A 26,664-nucleotide genomic window follows, 5' to 3' on the forward strand; every position below is an offset into this window, starting at 1 on the left:
CCTAAACTGAGAGAGAACCCATATGAAATTACTCGTGGGCCATAGCTACACTCCCCAGTGCTCCAAGAAAGACATAAACAGCAAAAAAAATAAATAAATAAAAGGAGAGAGAGAGAAATTTGGAATTAAGTAAATGCACAGAAAAAACAAACCCAGCATGAATGGCAACATGAATATAAATTAAAACATAATTCAAGGTCAAAACCATTAACATGGTCAATAACATGTAATAGGAAAATGAAGAAGAATAAAGTGTAAGAGGAAAATGAAGAAGCTCTGTGTAAGTCATAAGCACTGTTAAACAACATAGGAGCCTAAAATATGTAGCAAAAATCCCAGAAATACTAGGAGACATTGATGAAAACACTTCTATTGTGGAGTGTTTTTAATATTTTTGCCTCAGAATATGACAGTTAAAATATACAATTAAGACAAAGAAGTGGCTTAAAAGTACAATTAACTATACATTTTTTTCTTCTGCTATTCATGTGATACACAAATCATTCTTATACATTCTTATGGCATAAAAAATGTTTGCTAATTTTCCAAAAGCAGAGATTTGTTTGAATTTTTAATCCCCTAATTATTGAAAAATTAAGAAACCTCTTCCATATAATTCCTAGTTCAAAGAGGAAACCAGGATTGAAGACACAAAGTAAGTATCCAAAAGAGAATGGTGAAAAAACATTATATCAAAACCCCCTGGATACAGTTAAAATTGGGTAGGAATAGATTGGGAGGCAAGGGATGGTTTTCAGCCTTAAATGATTTTATTGTTTAAAAATAAAACAAACAAAATTACACCAAGTCATGATGAAATTATAACTCAGAACAATTTGGATCTTATTTTTTCTTGATTATTGATAAAAGAACTCAGTTACTTTCAGATGTTCTTCATTTGAACTATTTTTCTTTTTTATCCATCCTTTGGCCCACATCACAGTAAGAGCAAATAAAGCGATCAAGAATCTGCCTTTCTGAAAATTATGAAGAAAAACAGGATGAAATTTTCCACTTAACTCTTTCAGGGCTAAATAGAGAAATTTCTAAGTGACAATTTCTACTGACAATAGTACTCTAAATATGAATTCAATGAGACCAAAAGAATCATGATAATCAAAGCTGTTATGTCTAATAGCTAAAAAGACTCTTCAATAGTCAATATCTCTTGAATGTAATTATTGACTAAAAAGAGCAAACAATATTCAAGGGATCAGCGAGACTTCCTGGAAAGAGCGTGGATTGTGGAAGGAAATAGACTTAGGCTTTTGTTCTGTGCAGCCGCTCTAGTAGTCTTGCCTGGAAAACTTCCCCGGACAGAGGAGTCTGGCAGGTTACAGTCCATGGGGTTGCAAAGAATCAGACATGACTGAGCACACATCTATCATCTCTCTTTATCCGCTGCCTCATCTCTGAATCAAGGTACTGATACTTACCTAGCACAGTTGTTGGAATGGATGAAGAGTGCTATATGTGAAGCACCCAGACAGTGCTTGCTCTGCGTGATGCGATGATAACCAAAACAATAGAGACTATTGTTCCAAAAGTTTCATGAAAGCCAGAGTTGCTTTTCTGCCCACCAGTCTTTGAGTGATAACTGACCTCTCTCCCCAGCCTCCATTTCCTCATCTGGAAATTGAAGGAGTCTTGTCTGGTTATGAACATCTATGGTCCCCTAATACCAATCACGTATTTTTAAATTGTATATGGTGGAGCTATAAAGCTTTGTCACTCCTAGAAATTACCATCTGTGCAGCCAAAACTAAGAGAAAGGAAGAATGCAAGTGATGTTGCCTGTCCTTGTGCTCAGTGTGACAAACGCCACCTGAGGGCTAGAGATCAGGGTGTGTGTGTGCGTGTGTGTGCGTGTGTGTGTGCGTGCGTGCGCATCTGTGTGCATGTGCGTGTGCGCGCGCGTGTGTGCATGTGTGCATGTCTCTGTGTGTGCGTGTGTGCGTGTGTGTGTGCATGCGTGCGTGCCTGAGTTACTCTCCACCTAAGTTTGTATTTGTTTTTGTGATCTCACATTTAACTTTGAATGTTTTATAATGTACATGACATGTTAGTTCAGTGATATAGGAATATGTGTCCTAGAAAGTGACCCAACCAGTCCTGAATAACATTTATCTCTTTGAGGATGAGATACATGAAGATTTGCATGTACCGCAAGAAGATTGTCACACACACACACACACACACACACACACACACACACAAAACCACCAAACAGGAAATAAAGATTACACAAACTAAAACAAAGCTGTGAGAGAGTACAGACTTCCACTGGAGAAATCAATTAACCGTAAGAAAAAGAGAAGTCGCCCTGGAGCAGCTCAACCACAGCAAAGTGAGATCAGAAGTAAGTGAAAAGCTAGATGTTTTCTTTTTAATAAGTGGGGATATATTCACTGGGGCCTCTTTGAAGAAAAATTTGTTTTCAATGGGTTGAGGTTTACACAAAACTTTGTATCTTGCATGCGTGTTCAGTCGGGTCTGGCACCTTGTGACCCGTTGACTGTAGCTCTCCAGGCTCTTCTGTCCATGGGATTCTCCAGACAAGAACACTGGAGTGGGCTGCCATGCCCTCCTCCAGGGCATCTTCCTGACCCAGGGATTGAACCTGCGTCTCTTGCATCTCCTGCAATGGCAGGTGGATTCTTTACCACTGTGCCACCTTTTTGTATTCACATGCATATATATTGAACATCAGGGGCTAGAAGTTGGGAAAGTTTCTATTTGGTAGAAAGCCATGTATTATTATGATCTGTAATTGATCAAATAGTAACTTGAGACCTCATTTTACCTTTGTAGGAAACACCCTGAAGGTACTCTGCGACTTGAGAGGGGCTGAATGAGTTCAGAATCGTCAAGAAATCCAGATAGGCTTTCCCGTAATCACTTTGGTAGACGGATTGCTTCTTCGTGCGCTCTTGGCTCCTCATGTGGCTGTACAGCACCGAAGGGACTAGAGACACACAAGGGAAGGAAAGACGAGAAGCTGCCACTGAGCAGAGAATCCCAGCCTCTATTTGTGGGACTCGCCAGGTCCCACAAATGTGTTGTGGAATGTATTGAGGAATCTCGGAATAGGAACAGTCTACAAAATTGTTTTAAAAAGCTACAGGTGTACTCACCTAGACCTTGAGAAGCAATGGGTAGGCTCGAGTAGCATCCATATTTGAAACTAAAATCCTGTAACTCAGGAATTTTAGCTGGAATTTGGTAATTCCGTCGAAATTCTGTGTCTGCTGGTCGGGGAACTAACTTTTTCCATTCTAGAAACATCTGAGAACGCTGTTTATTCTTCTGATCTGGGGTGGAGGTACAAATGGAAGGCAATAATTACTCCTTGTAAGGTATCTCTAAATAGCATCATATTTTCATTCCATTTTGCTTCTGGCAGTAGCTTCCAATTTATCACACTCAGAACCTTCTCTTCTTGCATTTAGAGATATGGTCAATGTGCTTTTTATGGACATTTCAACCAAGAAATAATTTTCTGCTTTATCAGGCACAGGAAGCATAGGCTAAAATGATCAGAAGTAGTTTCTAATGAATATACTGTTCATCAGTCAGGAGTGTTCTTTTGTTTCTGCTTCATGGACTCAGAAAGCACGCCTCACTCCAGTAGTCCTGCCTAGGCCCTGGGGCTGGGGTTAGGAAGCAGAGTGAGGTATTTTAGATAGGGCTATGGCTGCCATATAAAATATAGGAATTCAGTTAAATTTGTTGTAGTTGCTGTTTTGGTTGCTGCCCAAGGCCCTTGCAATGGAAATGCGGAGTTAAATTTGAATTTCAGATAATGAATAATTTTTTGTATCTGTATAAGCACTTATTTTTTACCTGTTATTAGGACTTCCCTGGTAGCTCAAATGGTAAAGAATCTGTCTGCAAATGCAGTATCCTTGCCTGGGAAATCCTATAGACAGAGGAGCCTGGCAGGCTTCAATCCATTGGATCGCAGAGTCGGACACAACTGAGCCACTAACGCAATATCATTATTCAATTTTAATTGAGCATCTTGTATTTTTATTTGCCCAATCCAGCAACCTTAGATGGGCAGTACACATCATCCCCATTTCCTGGAAAAGAACCACTCGAAAAAGGATCTTTACTGATGGATGGTTAGGCCAGATCATTATTATTGAAAGTGAAAGTGAAGTCTCTCAGTGGTGTCTGACTCTTTGCGACCCCGTGGACTGTAGCCCGCCAGGCTCCTCCATCCATGGGATTCCCCAGGCAAGAATACTGGAGTGGGTTGCCATTCCCTTCTCCAGGAGATCTTCCCGACCCAGGGATTGAACCCGGGTCTCCCGCATTGTAGGCAGATGCTTTACCATCTGAGCCACCATGGAAGTCTTACAAATAGCTGTGAAAAGAAGAGAAGTGAAAAGCAAAGGAGAAAATGAAAGATATAAGAATCTGAATTCAGAGTTCCAAAGAATAGCAAGAAGAGATAAGAAAGCCTTACTCAGAGATCAATGCAAAGAAATAGAGGAAAACAACAGAATGGGAAAGACTAGAGATCTCTTCAAGAAAATTAGAGACACCAAGGAAACATTTCATACAAAGATGGGCTCGATAAAGGACAGAAATGGTATGGACCTAACAGAAGCAGAAGATATTAAGAAGAGGTGGCAAGAATACACAGAAGAACTATACAAAAAAGATCTTCACGACCCAGATAATCATGATGGTGTGATCACTCACCTAGAGCCAGACATCCTGGAATGTGTGAAGTCAAGTGGGCCTTAGAAAGCATCACTACGAACAAAGCTAGCGGAGGTGACGGAATTCCAGTTGAGCTGTTTCAAATCCTAAAAGATGATGCTGTGAAAGTGCCGCACTCAATATGCCAGCAAATTTGGAAAACTAGGCAGTGGCCAAAGGACTGGAAAAGGTCAGTTCTCATTCCAATCCCAAAGAAAGACAATGCCAAAGAATGCTCAAACTACTGCACAATTGCACTCATCTCACACGCTAGTAGGAGAAGGTAATGGCACCCCACTCCAGTACTCTTGCCTGGAAAATCCCATGGATGGAGAAGCCTGGTAGGAGGGTCGGACACAACTGAGCAACTTCACTTAGACTTTTCACTTTTGTGCATTGGAGAAGGAAATGGCAACCCACTCCAGTGTTCTTGCCTGGAGAATCCCAGGGATGGGGGAGCATGGTGGGCTGCCATCTAGGGGGTTGCACACAGTTGGACATGACTGAAGTGACTTAGCAGCAGCAGCAGCAGCAGCAGCAGCACACGCTAGTAAAGTAATGCTCAAAATTCTCCAAGCCAGGCTTCAGCAACACATGAACCATGAACTTCCAGATGTTCAAGCTGGTTTGAGAAAAGGCAGAGGAACCAGAGATCAAATTGCCAACATCTGCTGGATCATGGGAAAAGCAAGAGAGTTCCAGAAAAACATCTATTTCTGCTTTATTGATTATGCCAAAGCCTTTGACTGTGTGGATCACAATAAACTGTGGAAATTCTGAAAGAGATGGGAATACCAGACCACCTGACATGCCTCTTGAGAAACCTATATGCAGGTCATGAAGCAACAGTTAGAACTGGACATGGAACAACAGACTGGTTCCAAATAGGAAGTATATCAAGGCTGTATATTGTCACCCTGCTTATTTAACTTATATGCAGAGTACATCATGAGAAACGTTGGGCTGGAGGAAGCACAAGCTGGAATCAAGATTGCCGGGAGAAATACCAATAACCTCAGATATGCAGATGACACCACCCTTATGGCGGAAAGTGAAGAAGAACTAAAGAGCTTCTTGATGAAAGTGAAAGAGGAGAGTGAAAAAGTTGGCTTAAAGCTCAACATTCAGAAAACGAAGATCATGGCATCTGGTCCCATCACTTCATGGCAAACAGATGGAGAAACAGTGGAAACAGTGTCAGACTTTATTTTTTTGGGCTCCAAAATCACTGCAGATGGTGATTGCAGCCATGAAATTAAAAGACGCTTACTCTTTGGAAGAAAAGTTATGACCAACCTAGACAGCATATTCAAAAGCAGAGACATTAATTTGCTGACTAAGGTCCGTCTAGTCAAGGCTATGGTCTTTCCTGTGGTCATGTATGGATGTGAGAGTTGGACTGTGAAGAAAGCTGAGCACTGAAGAATTGATGCTTTTGAACTGTGGTGTTGGAGAAGACTCTTGAGAGTCCCTTGGACTGCAGGGAGATCCAACCAGTCCATTCTGAAGGAGATCAGCCCTGGGATTTCTTTGGAAGGAATGATGCTAAAGCTGAAACTCCAGTACTTTGGCCACCTCATGCGAAGAGTTGACTCATTGGAAAAGACTCTGATGCTGGGAGGGATTGGGGGCAGGAGGAGAAGGGTACGACAGAGGATGAGATGGCTGGATGGCATCACTGACTCAATGGACGTGAGTCTGAGTGAACTCCGGGAGTTGGTGATGGACAGGGAGGCCTGGCGTGCTGTGATTCATGGGGTTGCAAAGAGTCGGACACGACTGAGTGACTGAACTGAACTTAATAGTATTATTTTTGGAAATAACTCTGCTAAGAAATATTCACTAACATGATCATTAAAACCTCTGACGCACTAGCTAAAGCCAAGTTCCACAAGCATTATCAGATTAATGAAGGAGAGAATCACGTCATCTTACTTAGAATGAGCTCACCCCTAATTCTTGCTACAAAATGTTGGTTCAGAGGCACATCACACAACACCAGCTTTAATCAGAACAAAAATATTAAAAATAGGAGTATCATTAGCAATGTCACAACAGTGCTAATTACTACTGACACTAACCTTGATTCTTCTTCCAAAACAGTTTTTCAATAGGCCTTCTTGAAATAGACTCCAATGTACATTGTATATCAAGCAATATGTGATGTCATCTACTGGCACCCAAGAGCAGTTTAATATTGATTTTTTAAAGAATGATCTCTGTCCAGAACAGCACAGTGGGAAAGGATTTCACTACATGGTGTCTCTTAATTTAGATGTTGCAGGGAGAGAGAACATGGGTACTCAATGGCCCTCATAATGACCTCATAAACTGCCTGAGGAGAAGACAAGGTTATAGAGACGAGAAAACTCTAGGGCTCCAAATTCAGGACACTCCTTAAGATATTTTGGACAACCATCTGGTATTGTTGCTAGTAAGTACCATCTATATAACTCGGTTTTTGTGAATTACTAATAGCTTTATTAATAAACAAATTCCCATTTGTTGCAGATGTCTATCCCTTTTTCCTAGCTACAACTCAAAAGCAAATGCTTTCAGTTCCTACACGTGTTCTGTGCCAAAGTTAGAGATAATGAAGTCATTGTTCTACCTTAAGACTACCTCAAATGAGTGTGATGAGAAAAAGCTAAACAGGAGGCACAGATACAGAATGTAATATCTCGTGACTGTAACAGATGGAGATAATGCACCAGAATTACTTAGGAAGGTTATGCCAAAATATACCGGCTGAACCTCATCCCAGACACTGAGAATTTCTAGCTGTGAGAGGGACCCAGGCACTTACACTGTGAACAAGCTTCCCATATGCTTAAGAATCCCTGACTCAGAGCTTTGGATAAGGTGCTACAGAAGCCCAAAGTGAAGGGCTTCTCTGGTGGCCCAGTGGTTAAGGCTTCACCTTCCAATGCAGGGAGCGCAGATTCATTCCCTAGTCAGGAAACTACGATCCCACATGGCTCATGGCCAAAGAAACCAAAACATAAAAAACAGAAGCAATATTGTAACAAATTCAATAAAGAATTTAAAAATAGTCCACGTGAAAAATCTTTAAAAAGAGAAAAAGAAAAGAAAAGAAACCCAGAGGTGGAAGGAGGACAAGAATCAAAAGGCAGATATAGTGGGAGGGGACATGGGTAAAACTATGGCTGATTCATGTTGATGTTTGGTAGAAACCAACACGATACTATAAAGCAATTATCCTTCAATTAAAAATAAAAAAAGGCAGACACAGCAGAAGGTGTGTTTTGACAAATGGTCAGCACTGAAGCTAAAATGCACAGTGCATTCATCAAATGCAGTCTGCTGCTGCTGCTGCGAAATCACTTCAGTCCTGCCCAACTCTGTGTGACCCCATAGATGGCAGCCCACCAGGCTCTCCCGTCCCTGGGATTCTCCAGGCAAGAACACTGGAGTGGGTTGCCATTTCCTTCTCCAGTGCGTGAAAGTAAAAAGTGAAAGGGAAGTCACTCAGTTGTGTCCGACTCTTTGCAACCCCATGGACTGCAGCCTTCCAGGCTCCTCCGTCCATGGGATTTTCCAGGCAAGAGTACTGGAGTGGGGTGCAATTGCCTCCTCAGCAAATGCAGTCTAGTTGGTGTGAATGTGAAGAATGCAGGGTAGGGAGGAGCAGTAGCTGAGGGTGAAGCAGGAGGGGAAGGCTAGGATCCACACTGTGAAGGGTCTTGAGAGACTTGTCCATATAGAGCAACTGGAGATGAAGACCCAGAAATGACAAAAATCAGGCTCTGGATTTGCTCTGAGTTCCTCTGAAGAGAAAAAGTAAGTCTTCATTGATCCTTAGTACATATCACCATAATTGACCTCATTAAATATCTACTAAATTGAGTGAACAAAAAAGAAAAAAGAAACGTAATCGCTATGTATTAGTAATTAATCTGAGCCACACTCTAGTGACTGCCTACATGATATATGCTTACAGTAACTCTTAGTTCTTAATCCTTAACTAATGGTTTTATAGTCTTTGTAAAATTTCCTATAAGTGAGTTCCTTCAGCACGATTGGGAGAAATTCCTGGTACAGAAGGGTCTGAGGAACACCATATGAGTGCTGAAGTGCAGCCGTAATGTTGATGAAGTCCCAACAGAGGAGACCTAACCCAATGCCAACCCCACCCCAAGGGACTATCCCTGCGCCTCAGGAGGCCAGTTCCCAATGGTTTTCTTTTCCAGTTGGTAAAGGTGACAGGGCTTCCCTGGCGGCTCAGTTGGTGAAGAATGCACATGCAGTGCGGGAGCCCCAGCTGTGACCCATGGGTGAGGAAGTCCTCTGGAGAAGGAAATGACTGCCCATTTCAGCATCCTCACCTGGAGAATTCTATGGACAGAGGAGTCTGGTGGGCTACAGTCCATGGGGTCACAAAGAGTCAGACACGACTGAGCGACTAACACTTTCACACTTTCACAAACATGAGACCAGAGTCCTTATAGCCCAAAGGGAGAAACCGCCCCCTCTGAGATAGTCCATGGAATTGCAGAGAGTCAGACATGACTGAGCAACTAAGCACAGCACATAATGTTTGATCCCTAGGTGGGGAAGACCCTCTGCAGAAGGGAATAACTACCCACTTAAGTATTCTTGTCTGGTGAATTCTGTGGGCAGAGGAGTCTGGCAGGTTACAGACCATGCAGTTGCACCGAGTTGGACATGACTGAGGCAACTTAGCACACACAGCACACGATGGCTGCAGAAAGGCCCCTGTACATCTACAGCAAGGACTGTTCAAAACAACTAAGACCGTGGGCACTTAATCTACAGCCAGGTGAAAGCTAGTTCTGCTGTTCTAACTCATCAAAGCCAAGTTCTCCAGCCTGAATGTGCAAACAAGCCCCTTTTACAGCTTCTTACTCATTGGCCTTAATTCAATAATGAGGATTCAAAGACAAGACGCAGCCTCTGCGTTTCAGAAGCTTCAAGTATTAGAGAAACAGATACATAAAAGGGAATCACAATATTATTTGATAAATGCTGTGGAAGAGGAAAGAACAGGAGCTATAAAAACATGGGAGGGGCACTGCTCCAAATCTGGAGGATCAGAGAAGACTCCTGGGAGAGAAATGAAGTTTACATTTAGACTTCAATTACGGACAGAGATAGGGCTTCCCGGGTGGCTCAGTAGTAAAGAAACTGCCTGCCAGTGCAAGAGCCGCAGGAGACATGGCTTTGATCCCTGGGTCAGGAAGACTCCCTACAGGAGGAAATGGCAACCCACTCCAGTATTCTCGCCTGGGAAATCCCATGGACAGAGGGACCTGGAGGGCTACAGTGCATAAGGTTGCAAACGGTCGGACATGAATGAGCAACTGAGCACGCATGGACAGATAGGCTAAAAATAAAAGGAGGGAGAGGTCTTCACACAGAAGAGGCAGAGGGCAAAGGGCACAAGGTTACAGGAGGCATTGTAAAACTGGAGGGTAGGGGGCAGTTGTGGGGGCTGGAGGATGCTCTGGAGGTGGGCAAGGACCAGATTATACAGCACTCACCTTAAGGCACTTAGCTTTTATCCTGGGGATAAAGGTGGGGAGGGGGATATAACTGAAGGGTTTTAAGCTGGAAAGTGATGTCAACTGGCACATCTGGAAACTTACTATGACCCTAGTATGGACATGGACTTGAGGAGACAAAGTTGGAGAGGGGAGTGGATTAGAGGTCATCCAAGAGATAGATGATGATAGCCTGAATTAAGGCAGTGGCCATGGGGAGGGAAAGAAGCAGATGGAGATGAGAGATTTAGGAGGGAGTCTTGACAGGTCTGGGGTATTTATCCACACGTGGGGAAATGGTAATTTGTGCTTGCAGAAAGCACGACTCTAATTGGAAGCTCAAAGACATCTTTTAAGAATGCTGACATTTCAAAAAAAAAAAAAAGAATGCTGACATTTCAGATGTTTTTCCATGACCCTTTATCTGTAAGTATGGAGGTCTTTTGATTCTGTTCCTATCCAGCTTCAGAAAGTATACTTCCCAAACATGCCCTCCATCACTCAACAAATATTTACAGGGAATGAGGCTACATGCTGTACTAGGCCCTGAGTGAATAAGAGCTTTGGGGGGATGCTGAGTCGTGGAGGAAACAGTAAAACACAAACAACAGGAAACAAGAGTCAATCAACAAAGGACTGCAGAATGCAAAGGCGACAGGCAAGCAAGATGACAGCAGGCCTCTCCAGATAAGTCTAGGAAAGGTCTCACAGGCGAGGTGGCGTTTAAGCTGGAGTCAAGAGAGTGACAACATGAAACTGCGCCTTTCGGGCAGAGGGGACAGGCCGAGTGCTGACAGGAGGTGGGAAAGAGCTTGCAACCTTAAAGGAACTGAAAGAAGGCGCGTGTGGCTGGAGACTCGTGAATGAGAGGGCTGGAGTGAAGAGGAAAGCAAGGGGCAGGCCAGGCTTGCAGGGCCTTGTGAACCAAGAGAAGGAGGTGGAACATGGATTTTATTCAAAGTGCAAAGGAAGACAGTGAAAAGAAGCAGCAAAACATTCGATCCAGTTTAGACTGTGAAAGAGCCTCTGGCTGCCATGTGGCGATGGAATTGCAGGGGTCCGTAGATGAGACACAAAGTTCAGTGCTAGGGGAAGAAAAAGGTGATGACTTGGAACCCTAATGAGGCCTCTACTTGATCCCCCAACACACAAAATCAGGGGCCCAGGGAAGGACTTGAGGAAGAGATACAAGTGCAGGATCTCCTCAGGATGATGGAGAGTTGCTTTTATAAAGGAACCAGGAACCCTAAGGAACTCTGTTAGAGGTCAAGTAGAAAAAAAAGACCAAAAAAAGGAGACAAAGTAGTAGGGGAAACCAGGAGAGTGTGGTGTCACAGAAGATCAAAGGAAGAGTGTTTCCAGAAGGAGCAAGCAGCCCCCGACATTTCATGCTGCCAGGTTATTGGGCACGTCGACAAGAGTAGCTTCAGTGACCAGATAGGGGCAGAGACCAGATTGGAAGGGTTTGGAAGTTAAAGAATTAGCAGTGCTTCCTATGAAACCCAGTGGATGGTAACCATGCAAATGACTCCTCCCTCCCCACACTTGACCAGACTGAGAGCAGAATGGAGAGGGTAACACATTTTTAGAAGATGGAAACCAAATAGAGAGGCAGCAATTGAGTTAGCAAAGTAGAGAAAGCTGAAATGAAGGGACTGCAGAAGGGGTTAACAAAAACGTGAGCTAATCCACACAGCAAAACTCCAGCAGGCTCAAAGTCAGAGGGAGTTGGTTCAGTGGAAGGCTGCTATGGAGGCTCAGGGCAGAAACAGGGGATCTTGGTCAAAACTTGGATACAGAGTGGTTAGAATTCCCTGGTTCACCTTCTTCACCTCATGGTAGTCACATGATTACCCTTCCTAGCCAGGCTCTTGGAGCAAAACTGAACCTAAGAAGCTCTGGATTCAGGGACACCAGGCACAGCAGAAGGTGACGTACTGAGATGCTGGACCAGGTAAAAGTGGATTCAGTGAGTGTGACAGGCATATAGAAAACTAAGCATTTGAAAAGAGTTAATTATTAACTATGGTAAAAAGAGCAAAAGAGAACTAAAAGGAAATATACCCATAAAATATCATTTGGCTCAGCAGCGTTTGTTGTTGCTGCTATTTAGTCTCTAAGTCGTGTCCAACTCTTTGTGACCCCATGGACTATAATCTGCCAGGCTCCTCTGTCCATGGGATTTCCAGGCAAGGATACTAGAGTGGGCTGCCATTTCCTTCTCCAGGGGATTTTCTTGATCAGGGATCAAACTCATGCCTCCTGCTTTGGCAGATGGATTCTTTACCACTGAGCCACCAGGGAAGCCCAAGCAGTGTTAACATAATTATAATATATCCTATGATCATAATTATAATATCTGTTCAGTTCAGTTCAGTCGCACAGACGTGTCCGACTCTTTGCGACCCCATGAATCACAGCACACCAGGCCTCCCTGTCCATCACCAACTCCTGGAGTTCACTCAGACTCACGTCCATCGAGTCAGTGATGCCATCCAGCCATCTCATCCTCTGTCGTCGCCTTCTCCTCCTGCCCGCAATCCCTCCCAGCATCAGAGTCTTTTCCAATGAGTCAACTCTTCGCATGAGGTGGCCAAAGTACTGGAGTTTCAGCTTTAGCATCATTCCTTCCAAAGAACACCCAGGGCTGATCTCCTTCAGAATGGACTGGTTGGATCTTATAAACACTAGCAATTGCAGTAACTCCAAACTTGTAATATAATTATACTGAGAGGATGGATGGAGGGGACATGAGAAAGAGGACCACATCCTCAGTTACTATAACTGAAGTCCATCATAATGCCTAAGACTGATGAATCAGAAATAGTAGTGTGAGGATATGACTTAAAAATATGGAGGATCCCATAAGAATAAATAGTTGAAAGGACGGAAATTGATAGTCAGTGGGAGTAGGACCAAGAGTGGATGGGGGAGGGTTCAGGGAATTGCTATTTCACTGTGAGCCTGTAGGCAACTATTAGATTTTGCTCTATGCACATATCAGTTTAATAAAAGGAATTTTAACATAAGTGTTTTTAAAATGGTAAACCAGCAGTAAATAATTGAAGACAGCAGGCTTAACTCGACCCCATCATCTTCTCCTGGCTCATCCTTGTCCTTTGGATCCAAGAAGCCTTTCCTGACCTCTTCCTCCAGTGTTAGGCTGAATGTCCTACTGTGCACCCACAGCACCCTGCATTTCCCACAATGTACACCTTTTTATAGGTGCTCACTAGGTCAACTCTTGTTTGCAAAATTGCCTCTCTCCACGTCTATATTGTGAGTGTCTTAAGGGAAGAGACCGCATCTGTGTTGCTCACCATGGAGACTCTGGTGCCTAACATTTTACCAGGGAAAGGAGAAAAATGAACGTTTACCCTTTGATTGGTCCACAAAGTCTCTCTTTGTGATGGAAATGAACTGATTTCCTATTGCCTTCCGAACCTTTTCCATTGATGCAGCAATTTTCCAAGGAAAGTAGCTCTTCAATAAGGTTGTCGATTGAGGTAGTGTCCAGAGAAAGAAGTTCTATGGATACAAACACAATTTTCAAGAAAATCCACAGGGTTTCACCTTATGGAATGAAGAACACATGTGTTTTTGTATGTATGTGCTAAGTTGCTTCGGTCGTATCCAACTTTTGTGACCCCATGGACTGTGGCCCGCCAGGCTCCTCTGTCCATAGGATTCTCCAGGCAAGAATACTAGAGTGGGTTGCCATTTCCTCTTCCAGGGGATCTTCCCAACCCAGGGATTAAACCCAGGTCTCTTACATCTCCTGCATTGGCAGGTGGGTTCTTTACCACTAGTGCCACTGGGAAGTGGTTTTGTATACACATTCTTTTGAGTTCTTTACACCCGGCTACCACATTGAAGTTGCAGAGTCTTGCAGAGCTATCATCTGACCCGGCTATAACATGGAGCTTTGTCATTTGTTTGACTTTTCATGTGGAAGACAAGAAAAAATGACTGGGAGAAGTGATCATATTCTAAATATATTTTATAGGTAAATAAGGTTTCCTGATGCATAGAATGTGGGATGTGAAGCAAAACGATGGGCCAAAAATGGCCGCGAGGCCTCAGGAGAGTAAATAATGCAATAGATCCTCAACTTACGGGATGGGAGAGTCTACAGGTTGGCAGAGGAACACTCATTGGCTGAGATAGCACAGGACCCTCCCACTCTGGCTCTCATTGGTTGAGACAGCACAGGAAACCCTGCCACCCCGGTTGCCATTTGTTGAGAGCCTTCAATAACGCTTCCCTAGTGGCTTAGAAGGTAAAGCGTCTGTCTGCAATGCTGGAGACTCGGGTTCGATCCCTGGGTTGGGAAGATCCCCTGGAGAAGGAAATGGCAACCCACTCCAGTATTCTTGCCTCGAAAATCCCACGGAACGCGGAGCCTGGTAGGTTACCATCCATGGGGTGGCAAAGAGTCGGACACGACTGAGCGACTTCACTTCACTTTCAACAACACTTAAAGGGAAAATAAATGCTGTCCAATATGTATGTGTATGTCATATGTATACATATACAGTGTAATATTGTAACTATTTGGAATTAATTATAAATCTTAAGGAAAATACTCAAGAAGTAAATAGATTATATATGGGCGCCATGAGGAACCAAATTAAATGGGGCATGTGTGTGTGTGTTCTAATGACTCCAAAGTCTACATCTAAAGCTCACCTTTTCCATTCGAGTCACAGATTTGTGCATTCAATCGCCTGTTGGACATATTCTCACCCAACATGTCTTCAACTGAGCTCACATTTCTCCTAAACTTTTCCCCACCAAACCTGGTCCTCCTGAAAGTTCCGGTTCAGTAAATAGCATCAGCACAGACCCAGCCATCCAAGTAAAAAACAGAAACAGCATCCTTCATTCACTGCCCGCCTTGTCTTTTACATCATTTCAGTCATCAGATCCTGACCTTAAATTCTACTGACCTGATCATCAAATTCTACTACCTTATTACCCAATGAACATGTCCAGATGGTTCCATCCCAGGTGGTACCATGCCATGTGACAACCCAATAAATGAAATCCTTTGCTACAATTGAGCTTTGCCTTTTATGATGGGAGAAGTGTACATAGTACCTAGAAAACAGAGAGAAGGTCAGCTACTTTCATTTAGTGGAGAAGGAATTCTAGCTGGCTCTTTTTAAACTAAGCCGATGAGCTACCTTGGCGGACAAGAGAAGAGCATTCTGGATAATCAAAATAGTATAAGTTGTGATGGGTTGAGAATGCATATACCAAATACAAATACTTGTACATGGCTGTTCATAGCAATTTTGTTCATAATAGCCAAAAGGTCAAAGTCACTCAGTTGTGTCCGACTCTTTGTGACCCCATGCACTATGTAGTCCATGGAATACTCCAGACCAAAATACTGGAGTGGGTAGCCGTTCCCTTCTCCAGGGGATATTCCCAACCCCGGGATCGAACCCAGGTCTCCCACATTGCAGGCAGATTGTTTAGGAGCTGAGCCATCAGGGAAGCCCAAGAATACTGGAGTGGGTAGCCTATCCCTTCTCCAGCCTATCTTCCTGATTCAAGAATTGAACCGAGGTCTCCTGCATTGCAGGCAGTCTGCAGTCAAAAGGTGGCAACAACCCAAATGTCCATCAATAGATAAATGGATAAACAAATTGTGGTATATACATATAATAGAATATTATTCAACCATAAAAAGGAATGAAGTGCTGATAGATGCTACTATGTGAGTGAACTTTGAAAATGAGGTTTTTAAACAATGCTAAGTGTGAAGCCAGACACAAAGGTCACATATGGTATGATTCCACATATAGAATATCATCCATAGAGACAGAAAGCATACTGATAGTTTCCAGAGACTAGGAGAGAGAGAAATAGGAAGTAATGGGTACAGGGTTTCCTCTTGGGGTTATGAAAATATTTTGAAATGTGATAGAGATGGTGGTTGTATAACATTATGAATACTAATTGCCAGTGATTTGTTTACATGAAAATGGTTAATTTTATGCTACATGAATTCCACTATAATTTAAAAATATTTTTTATTTAGGGGGATAAGGGAGAAGTAGTTAGAAATAATTGTGAGAAAGTGAGCAAAAAATAGTCTAAGAAGGACCATAGCTGTAGATGATGAAGGATCTTTGGGATATATCCAAACTCTCATTCTTATGGATTATGGATATAATATTAAAGTCAAAAGATATGTAGATAGTATCTTACCTGACTAGGGTAAGATCTGTGGTTCTTGATTCCTCTTGAAGTCCCAACATTGATTGAATCCTCTTTAGAATATGGTTTCCAAACATACTCATCATTGTACTGTGTTTGATTAGGAATAGGATCACCAAGTGAATATGTATATCCTAGCCTTCTGGTACTTTTCTGACTATAAGAAAAGAGTAGAAACCAAACTAAGATTTACATAACAAATTTCACAACAGTACACATGTCAAACAATTTTTCAAAGGTTGGCTGGCTTAAGGCTTGATGCCAGAAATAATTCAATATCTAGGTTTCCCTGAAACAAAACAATCCTGTGTCTTAGGATGGCTCTTAACAAAAGTATGGGAGTCCTAACATGAAATTTAAAAGAATAATCTGAAATTCATTAAATTTTTAAATTAATTTTTTTTTAGTAAGATCTGAGTACTCTTCTGTATAAACAAGTAGTTCAGAGTAACTCTGGTTACCAGTAGTTCTGGTTACCAAGTAACCAGATACTTGGTAAAGAAAAGTTTCTATGGAAAGTATTCCAGTTAATAAAAGGAAGAAATACAAGAATTGGGATACCAATGCTTTTCAAATCCCTACTGAAATAATGAAATGATCAGCAGTTGCCACTGAGAATATACACACAAAAAACCACCTATTAAATATTTTTGTCAAAATACCCAACCTGAATCAGATGAAGTCTTTGGAATATCAGATTACAGGAAATACCTGAAAAGGAGGATGTTTTTAAATGATATGATGAGGGTGGAGTCAGAAAAAATCCAGAAGAATAACTTGCTTCTTTGACAAAGAAATTCTAAAAAAAAAAAAAGAAAGAAAGAAAGAAAAGTAGAGGAACCTGTAGATTAAGTGAATAAAGATAATACAATGTGTAGACCTTGTCTGGATTCAATTTCTAGCCAACTTTTTTTTTTTTTAATTATGAGACAATTGGGGAAAATTTTATTGCTGATTGGCGATTTGATATTAAGGAATTGCTTTTTTAGGTGATATAATGGTATTGTTGCTGCTGCTGCTGCTGCTAAGTCACTTCAGTCGTGTCCGACTCTCAGCGACCCCATGGACTGCAGCCCACCAGGCTCCTCCGCCCATGGGATTTTCCAAGCAAGAGTACTGGAGTGGGGTGCCATTGCCTTATCCAAATGGTATTGTTACATATTTTAAAGAGTCTTTATCTTTCAGAGAGACATGAAAACATATTTAGAACCATGTGTGTGTTGGTCACTCAGTTGTGTCCAACTATCTGCAACCCCATGGACTGTAGCTCACCAGGCTCCTCTGTCTTTGGGATTCTCTAGACAAGAATACTGGAGTGTGTTCCCATTCCCTTCTCCAGGGTATCTTCCTGACCCAGGGATCAAACCTGGGTCTCCTGCATTGCAGGCAGACTCTTCACCACCTGAGCTACCAGGGAAGCCCAAATATTTAGAATTAACATGATACAATGCCTGGATTTTGCTTCAGTATTATTGAGTGGGAAGGCTAAGCGGAGGATATATATTAAAAACGTCCACATGTTGTTGATTATTATAGCTGGATGATAATTGGGAATTTACTGTATATTCCTTTTTCTATGTCTAAAATATTTCATGTTGACTTAAGAAAAAAAAAAGAGGGATGGGTTAGATTCAGGTTATGTTTGTAAGAAACCAAACATCTGGAAAGTGGGATCCATCTGGATGCTGGACTGTTTCACTTGTCATTCAGATGAGCAGATGCAAGCATGACTGTGGTCCTAAATCAAACCGAAGTCATCAAAGGTACATGAAGATTTTTGCAAAGGGAACACAACACAGATTACTTTAAAGGAATTGATTTGCACATCTGCATTTCTCCGTATGTTCTTTCCTAATGTGTCTCCCCAAGTACAAATCTGCATATCTATGTGGGTCTTTCCCGCATCTCCCATCTCTTTCTCCCTGCATTCTTCTTCATCACTATACTTCCGGGTATAAGCTACCAACCATGAGAAGGGTGTCTGGCAAAGGGAAACTTCATTATAGTGCTTTCAGGGAACCCTCTTGTAACCCAAATTCCCACTTACCCAGGACTTGCTGTTCTAGGTCAAGAGTAAAGGGTGGGACTGTAACCAGAGTATTCTGGCCTGTGTGGGGATGTCTTGAATGTAGGTATGCTGTAGATGGTGTGGCTGAGAGTAACAGCTAGTTTTCCCTTTCCTAACAACTATCAAATGTTCATCCCTCTCTAAGGAGAGCTTCTAAGAGAGCAGAGAATATAGATTGCTGAAAATGGCTCTTTCACTCACATCTTTAAATGTAAGCATTTTTCTAGCTTTTAAAAAAGTCCCTAGGATATGTCGATAGCAGAAAAGAGCATCTCTGTGAAGATGAAACGGTACAGGATGGCAATGCTGATTCTTTTCAGTGTAACTGGAATCTTTCTGAGATTATCACATTTTTAAAGATTTACTGTATAAAACTGGTACACGAAAATCTTGTGATCTTTTTTCAGATTTTTTTTTATTCATCATTCAATAAGATACTTAAATCTACTTTTTAAACCCATATGTATTATGAAACATTTACTTCAATATAGCCAATCCTCACTTTATTTTATTATGTAAAATATTTAATACATGAAAGTATATGCTAGCTTATTATACTATTAATTTTACATGTATAACTATATGCTAACCTATATAACTTTTTCCTTTCATTAAATGCATAGTAAATATTTGTTTGGTATCTAAAGAAATCAATTAAATTGTTTCTGATTTTTATGCATGGTATTATTTAATTATTTCCCAAAGTCAAGCACCAGAGTTCCGTACACATGAGAACATATTTAACTAAGAAACCTCATTTTTTTTTTATCATACTCCTCACTTCAAAGGTAGCTTACATATATAGCTACACATTTCACTGTATTATTTTTTATTACTTGGATATAATTAATCATATTAGACTTAAATCACTTTACACGTCCCCTGTCTACTTTTAATAATCTTCACTATAATATGCATTCCATAATTTATCAGTAGTTTTCACAATATTTCTCAAAATATATTTTAACATTTATTTGAACTGTAAGTGTAGCCAGATTTTATTTTGATAGGAAGTAAACCTAATTTCACTTGCTGGTTGGACAACGACTGATTTTACCAGCTAGGTAAGCCTAGTATAAATTGCATGAGTTAAATCTTCAGCTCAAAGATTTGGATAAAAATAGATTCAAAGTATGTAATGATAAAAAAAATTATATTGGAAAACATTTACTGAAATTAATGTTCCTATTTTCCAAGTCCTTTTTGAGTATATATGAAATAAGTTTCTTCCAAGTGAAGGAATAACAGATGTAATTTAATAATCATTTGTTAAGACATGCCTTTTCACGTCTCAGAAAATGATGAGATAGGGAATAACTCAATAACTGGATGACAAATCATCTAATTATTTGCTTTCAATAAAAGTGAAGGAGTACCCAACCAAGCTGTCAGCCAATCAATCATTAAAAATCACCTGTGATTTTGCCATAAAACCCATTAAGAGTTCAGAGTATTGAATGGCAATGCTTCACTAAAACTCCTTTCATTCACATCTACTTAATTATGAGAACAAAGCTTCTCAATATGAGCATTTATAAATAAAAAAAAAAGTAAGCAGGAAAAATTGATGCTGAGTGCGGTCTTATTCCAAAAATAATAACACTCAAATACGGAGACATGAAGTAATTGAAAACAAAACATCCCCATTTATCTCATTAAGATGCAATTCCAAAAAATTTACTCTTTGTGTGTAGTAATTATCAACAATTTGTAATGTGTTTATTGCTTTCAGCAATTCTGTACTAAAAATAATTGTGATAACTCAATACTTGGAGTCATATAACATGTTTAAAAATTAATTTCAATTAATATACTGAAACAGTTGCAAAGAGGTATAATGGAGTGATCAATAAATTGCTTTCAAACACAAAATATATTAGAGCAGAGTAAAATTCTATGGAGGAAGTGGACTGGGAGTAAGAGTTCAAGAAGGAAAGAGAATGAAATAAATAATCTATTAAAGAAGAGCTTGTTTGTATATATTTTTTAAAGGGTCAGAGAGTATCAATTTGCTAAGATGGTTAGATTACTCACTGGTTATATGTAAAGAAACGATTTAATGGTCTTGTTTTAAAATGTCAATATTCAGGATGGGTTGGAAGTTTTATGTTTTACAGCTATTTTAATTTATGATGAGAACTTTCCTGTGAACTTTAAAAAGACATGAATTTGAAGACCACTAATCTAGACTCCTTAAGTACCCATTTGGTTTTGGCTTTCATCCCAAATGTTTCCTCTTCAGACAACCGTTACTGTCAGATGGTAAATCTCCCTGTAGGGGACATAATGTGACTCAGTGGGATAGCAAGCAACTTGGAAATCAAGAGTCTTGCAGCCCTGTGCCTTTTGGAAGTCTGTCATAAATATTAGGCTGGGGGAAAACGAATGGAAATCTGGGGGGTAACTTCTTCATGCTAGCCAGGAGACTAGTATGTTCAACTTGTCCTCAGAACAAACATTAGTCAGGAGTCATCATTCCCACTTTGCCAACCTTAAAACTTTTAGCAGAAGTAAAACTGGGCTTGTTACTTGTCTAAGGTAGCAGAGAAAATAAGGGCTAATTAGAACAGGGAGCTGAGCTTCAGCGCAGAACCCATTTCTGCCTGACTGCGCTGCTGCAGTCTGGCCAATATTCCATTGGACTTCTCAACAACGTGCGCTTCTAAGGTGAAAAGATCCTCTATACTGGAAGCAATCTACAGGGTAAATATGGGCAAGGGAGGGTCCTCCGTGCTGATTCCCCATCAACCACTGATGCAATGAAGGATGGCAGCCCCACCCTTGCTCACCCACCAACGAGTTTAGAGGGGCAGCTGATGGAGAGAAATTCCCACCACCCTCAGTTCAGGTGGAGCCGGGGAGAAGCTGCAAGGCAATATTGCTTTAGGAACCAATAGTTGGAGGGGTAAAGGTAAAGGTAAGCAGACCTTGACCTTGTTCAACCTTCTAAGACTACAGTTGGGTGGAAGTGCTAACAACGCCTCACTTGTCCATTCATTCAGTTGTTATTGCCTACCTCCTATAAACCAGGTAACGGACTCAATTCATGCTCCGTGTTTAGGTAGCACAATTATATTAACTATATACTGACTCCGTTGTAAAGCATGACACACAGTGGCTTTATGAAGGATCTATGTATTAAATTTCTAAATCTCCCTATAGGTGCTTGGGACACTGTTTTAAGGTGAAAACCCTCTCTGACGCTTGGAGGAGACCTGTGTGTGCATTGGGTCTTATCTGAATGCATTTTCTGTAAGCCTTCTCTGATTACTCTTTATCAGTTTTGGATTCTGAGTAATACAAGACAGGTGAACAAGTTCAAGTGTGTACATCAATCTGGCACGAATAGGGATGTACCGAAACAAAGCAGGTGCTGTTCCTGTCTTAGGTGTGAATGCAGTCCTCATCGTGGTGGCATAAGGATCCCAACTGGTATCACCTGCTAAGAGCACAATAAACTGGTTTTAAATATGGCAGACAGCATATTTTGATCAAATGTTATTTCAATACTTAAAGCAATTTTGCAAGAGACAAACATTTTGAGTGGTAATGTAGAGTCTAAAGGAATGAAGGCCAACTTGTGATCTCCACCAGGGAAGAAGGGAAGCTCAATTTAATCATCTGAGTTTCCCCCCTAAATAAAAATGTGTTCAGCCATGTCTGATCCTTTGAGACCCCATGGACTGTAGCCTGCCAGACTCCTCTGTCCATAGGATTTCCTAGGCAAGAAAACTGGAGTAGTTTGCCATTTCCATCTCCAGGGGATCTTCCTGACCCAGGGATCGAACCCGTGTCTCCCACGTTGGCAGGCAGATACTTTACCACCGAGCCACCTGGGAAGCCCTCCTTTAAGTTACTTGAATAGGTCTATTGTTTTCCTTGAGAATTCACAAAGGCTGTTTTCAAGAATTTGAGCAATATATAAAAATATAAAGGGAGTTCATCTGAAATTCTATCATCTTAATGCACTCACTATCACTGTTCTAATGTCTGACTTTTTATGCATCATATTGGATACATCTGTAAATGCATGAACTGATTTTACACAAAGAGGGTCATAGTTTGCAAGTCAGGTTCTCTGCTGGAGCCCTTCTCCTTACTCCTTCCTGCTCATGCTGTCCTCCCCATCCCTCCTCCCATGTTAACAGTTGTGCCTGTTTCTTTCCAGACTTTCAGACCAGCAGATATAACCATATACAGATCGATATATATGTATATCAATTCGGTAACAAACTGGTTTGTAAAATATTTTAGTTTTTAAATTTCCCCTATTCTTCATTTATTTTTAATTTTTTGGCTATATGACATGGATTGTGGGATCTAGTTCCCTGGCCAGGAATCAAACCCATGCCTCCTGCCTTGGACGTGTGGAGTCTTAACCACTGGACTGCAAGGGAAATCCCAGTGTATTGGGTTTTAGTCCTACTTTGTTTGACAAAAACAGGCTCATCCTACACAAAGTAACCTTTGTGTATCTCTTCTGTCACTTAATAGCATGATATGAAAATCCCTCGTCTGGTGCAGCTCCAATTCATTCTTTGTAATGACTGTGCAAGATTGTATGGTATGGTGAAGTCACTCAGTTGTGTCCAACTCTTTGTGACCCCATGGACTGTAGCCGACCAGGCTCCTCCATCCATGGGATTTTCCAGGCAAGAGGAGTGGGGTGCCATTTCCTTCTCCAGTGGATCTTCCTGACCCAGGGATCAAGCTAGGGTCTTCCGCATTGCAGGCAGACTCTTTACCAGCTGAGCCACCAGGGAATCCATTGTATGGTATAGATGTTCTTTAAAGCTGTGAGAGTGGGTGAGCTCAGCAAGGGACGGAGTGTCATTAGAAGAGCTGATGTCCTAAGGCTGAAGCCCAGGCCTGCCCAATGTCAAGAGGTTTGGGAGATGAGGAACAGCTGGAGAAGGAGGCTGGGAAGAGTGTGAGATGAGCAGAGAACCAGGAGGCTGTGGATGGCGGAAGGAAAAAGGAGGTTCCAGGAGGAGGGAGGGACCACCTACAAGGCAAATGCTGCCGGCAGACCCGGGAGAGTGTGGACAGAGAATTCACTGCTGTGCCTAGTCACTCAGTTGTGTCTGATTCTTTTCAACCCTAGGTACTATAGCCTGCCAGGCTCCTCTGTCCATGGGATTCTCCACGCAAGAATACTGGAGTGGGTTGCCATGCCCTCCTCCAGGAGATCTTCCCAACCCAGATATCAAACCCAGGTCTCCTGCATTGGCAGACCCTAGAACTGGTCTGCCCAACCTCTCATTGCCAACAGAGTACCACCAAATTACTTGGGAATATAGTTTTAAGTTTTAATTCAGTGGTTGTTTGCTCCTTCATATATTGGCAGTTACCTGTGGCTTTTTACATTTCACTAACACCCGGGTGAAATGATCCCTTCGCATTTGGTGAGTTTCACCTCCACCTGAGGCTCCCCTAGTCTAATGAGAGGCTTAGCCCCTGCCTGTCATGCTCTGTCCCTCTGCTTGCAGAGTCCTGTCTACTCTCTGATCCCGTCATACTAGAAATGACATTATCCTTTGATTCTCCTGCTTTAGTGGGAATCACTTTACACTTTAAAGCATTTTATTCCAATTGCAGAATTAATGTTCTTTGTTGAGAGAATTTCAAGCATAGACAAGTAAGTGGGGAGAAACTGTGAGGCGGTGTTGCTCTCTAAAGAACCATCCCTGAGCCTGATTTGAAGCTCTGAGTTTGACTCTTGGAGAAATCAGGAAGTTTTTTTCTAAGCAAGCAACACCAACCTAGGCCCCATCACTCTTGGCAGATGCAAGTAAGGATGTGAGGTGAGGAACATCCTGGATTATCTGTTGGACCCTAAATGCAATTTCAACATCCTCATAAGAGAGAGGCAGAGGGAGGTTGAGGAGGCCATTGTGAGCATGCAGGCTGAGACTGGAGTGATGGGGCCACAGGTTAAGAGTGCCAACAGCCACCAGAAGCTGGAAGACTCAAGGTAGGACTCTCCCCGGAAGCCACCAGAGGGGGTGCAGCCATGTCAATAGCTTGATTTCAGGCTTCTGGTCTCCAAGATGTAAGAAAATAAATTTCGGTTGTTTACAGTGACACGTTCATGTTAATTTATGATAGCCCTTGGAAGGAATACAGCACTTAAGAGCCCAGTTGATAGTAATAGTCCAATAGCAATCAGCCCACGGAGGTCATCAACCTCATCCTATTTTGAGACCAGACCTGGGCAGTGACACATGAGACCCACCCTTTGGAGGGTGCCCTTCCAGCAACGGAGGACAGAGCAGCATGGAGTGGCTGTTAGAGACTTGAGACTGGGTGTGAAGGGGCAAACTCCCCCAGGGGGAAGAGGCACTTTGGAGGCAGAATCAATGAGACCTGGTGATGCCCTTGAGGTGTCCGTGCCCTCCCCTCTACTTTGAGCAGCTGGGATCCTCCTCACTGCACTTCCGAGTCTAGGAGGACAAGGAGTGTCATTTTGTACATGAGTCTGAGGCTCTCCTATGACATCCAAAGGCATGTGGTAGATGAATATTTTGGTCTGAGATTGAGGAGGAGTTTATGAGCTAAAGATTAGAGAGCCACGAATTGGCACTTGAAGCCCTGTGGCAGGATGTGGCCACTCAGATAGAGTATGTAAACCAAGGGGATACACCTTGGAGGATCGCAACATTCCCAGACAAGAGGGGAGAGCAGACAGTGAAAGAAACCAAGACAGCATGGCTAGATTGGGAGAGGAGATTCAAGGGGAATGCAATCGGGGAGATGCTGGGGAGGAGCACCCCCCCCACACACACACACACACACACACGCACCTTCCTCTGCCTCTCCTGTTTGCCTGGACACCACAGAGAAACTCGGCGAAGTAAATATTTTTGTATTACTTTTTTTTCATCTGCTATTTGTAATTTACAAAGGGATGAATGGGATGAAAGTATACATTTCATTCATTCTCCCGGGACTGCAATCCTAGGGAATTTACAGTTGAACAATCCCCACTCCTCTGGGGCCACCAGGGAACTACAATTACCCAGCTAGAGGGCTGCAGTGGGTTATTATTGCCATGAGAAAGGCTAGGATGGAGCTGACTACACAGTAATCATGCCACTAGCATCACGGCTAGAGCGGCTCTCCCTCCACCGACACAAAAAGCTGAGTTAGTAAACCCGCGGTATTTGCATGCAGAATTAGCATTAAAAGCACTGCCTCTGTTAGATACAAAATCCCTTTGAAACAAAGGGAAGCGAAGCTTAGAAGAGAGCAACAACGGCTCTAGTTCCCAGCCTCTGCTGCCTATGCGCCTGGGGGTCGCGTCTCTGCATTCTTCAACCCTGCCCCCTTTCTGGGCTGTTTCTCAGATCCTGCCTGGGACCAGGGCTCCCCCTGGGTCTGCTCTCTTCAGAGCTCCCCACCACCGTTCCGTCTTTGTCTTTAGCCTTGTTCTCCCAAAGGCGTCAGTCCCCCCCCTTTCCCTTGTACCCTCCTGGGCATTTCACGGGGCGTTTAAACAGCTGAGCGTTTTGGGGAGGGGTTTGGCAGGAGTTAGGGCGAAGGGCTGGGGAGAGGCAAGGTCGTGAACGCCCTTTCATTCTCCCTGAATTCCCAGCCTCTATTTAAATTGAGTTCTATCCATAAGAGCGCGGCCTCTTGAAGACCTAGGCAGCCTTCGCCCTGGGTACCCCAGCTCCAGGACAGACCCCGCCCCCGAACCTCGCCGGCCAGGTGGCAGGGTCCGCAGGCTTACTTGGCCGTCTCTTGTTGCCATATTGAGAAGGGCACGCAGCTCCCGGCCGAGACTCTGCCATTCTTGCTCCAAGAGGCCGTCGTCGCGGGGCGCTTTCCACCAGCTCGACTGGGTGCTGCGGTGGAGGCTGTTTTGTGACGCGTCGCCATGGAGACGCAGGAGGCTCCCCGACAGCTCATCCCCGGTGCACCGAGGTGCTGAGCGCTTCACCAGGCCGGCTGAGGACACGGTGCGATGGTAAAAGGATGTGTTTCCAATGCCATGGATACCTTGCTTTTGTGTATTTGTGTAATTCATGAAATGAGCTTTCCTGAGCACTGTCATACATGTGGGGAGAGGAGCAAAAGGGGATTAGACTGAAAAGAAAGTAATATTGTCCGACTTTAACTGCAGATGTTCGTCTT

At 42.5% G+C, this 26,664-nt stretch overlaps 1 protein-coding gene across 2 annotated transcripts; it reads right to left on the reverse strand.

Moving 5' to 3' along the window:
* Window positions 1-370: 370 nt before the first annotated feature.
* TEX26 (testis expressed 26) lies at window positions 371-26,404 on the reverse strand. 2 transcript variants are annotated; one of them, XM_069602112.1, is made up of 7 exons: window positions 26,261-26,404; window positions 21,886-21,970; window positions 16,452-16,617; window positions 13,610-13,760; window positions 3,135-3,311; window positions 2,804-2,965; window positions 371-977 (listed from the first exon to the last, which is right to left on the reverse strand). In XM_069602112.1, the coding sequence occupies exons 1-7, from the start codon at window positions 26,319-26,321 to the stop codon at window positions 904-906; spliced, it is 876 nt and encodes a 291-aa protein (XP_069458213.1). In that variant the 5' UTR covers window positions 26,322-26,404; the 3' UTR covers window positions 371-903. The 2 variants fall into 2 exon arrangements, with proteins under 2 accessions (XP_069458213.1, XP_069458214.1); XM_069602113.1 differs by having other exon boundaries at window positions 752-977; window positions 21,886-21,967.
* Window positions 26,405-26,664: the final 260 nt, after the last annotated feature.

Source organism: Ovis canadensis, chromosome 10, assembly GCF_042477335.2.
Source record: "Ovis canadensis isolate MfBH-ARS-UI-01 breed Bighorn chromosome 10, ARS-UI_OviCan_v2, whole genome shotgun sequence".
Classification (NCBI taxonomy): domain Eukaryota; kingdom Metazoa; phylum Chordata; class Mammalia; order Artiodactyla; family Bovidae; genus Ovis; species Ovis canadensis.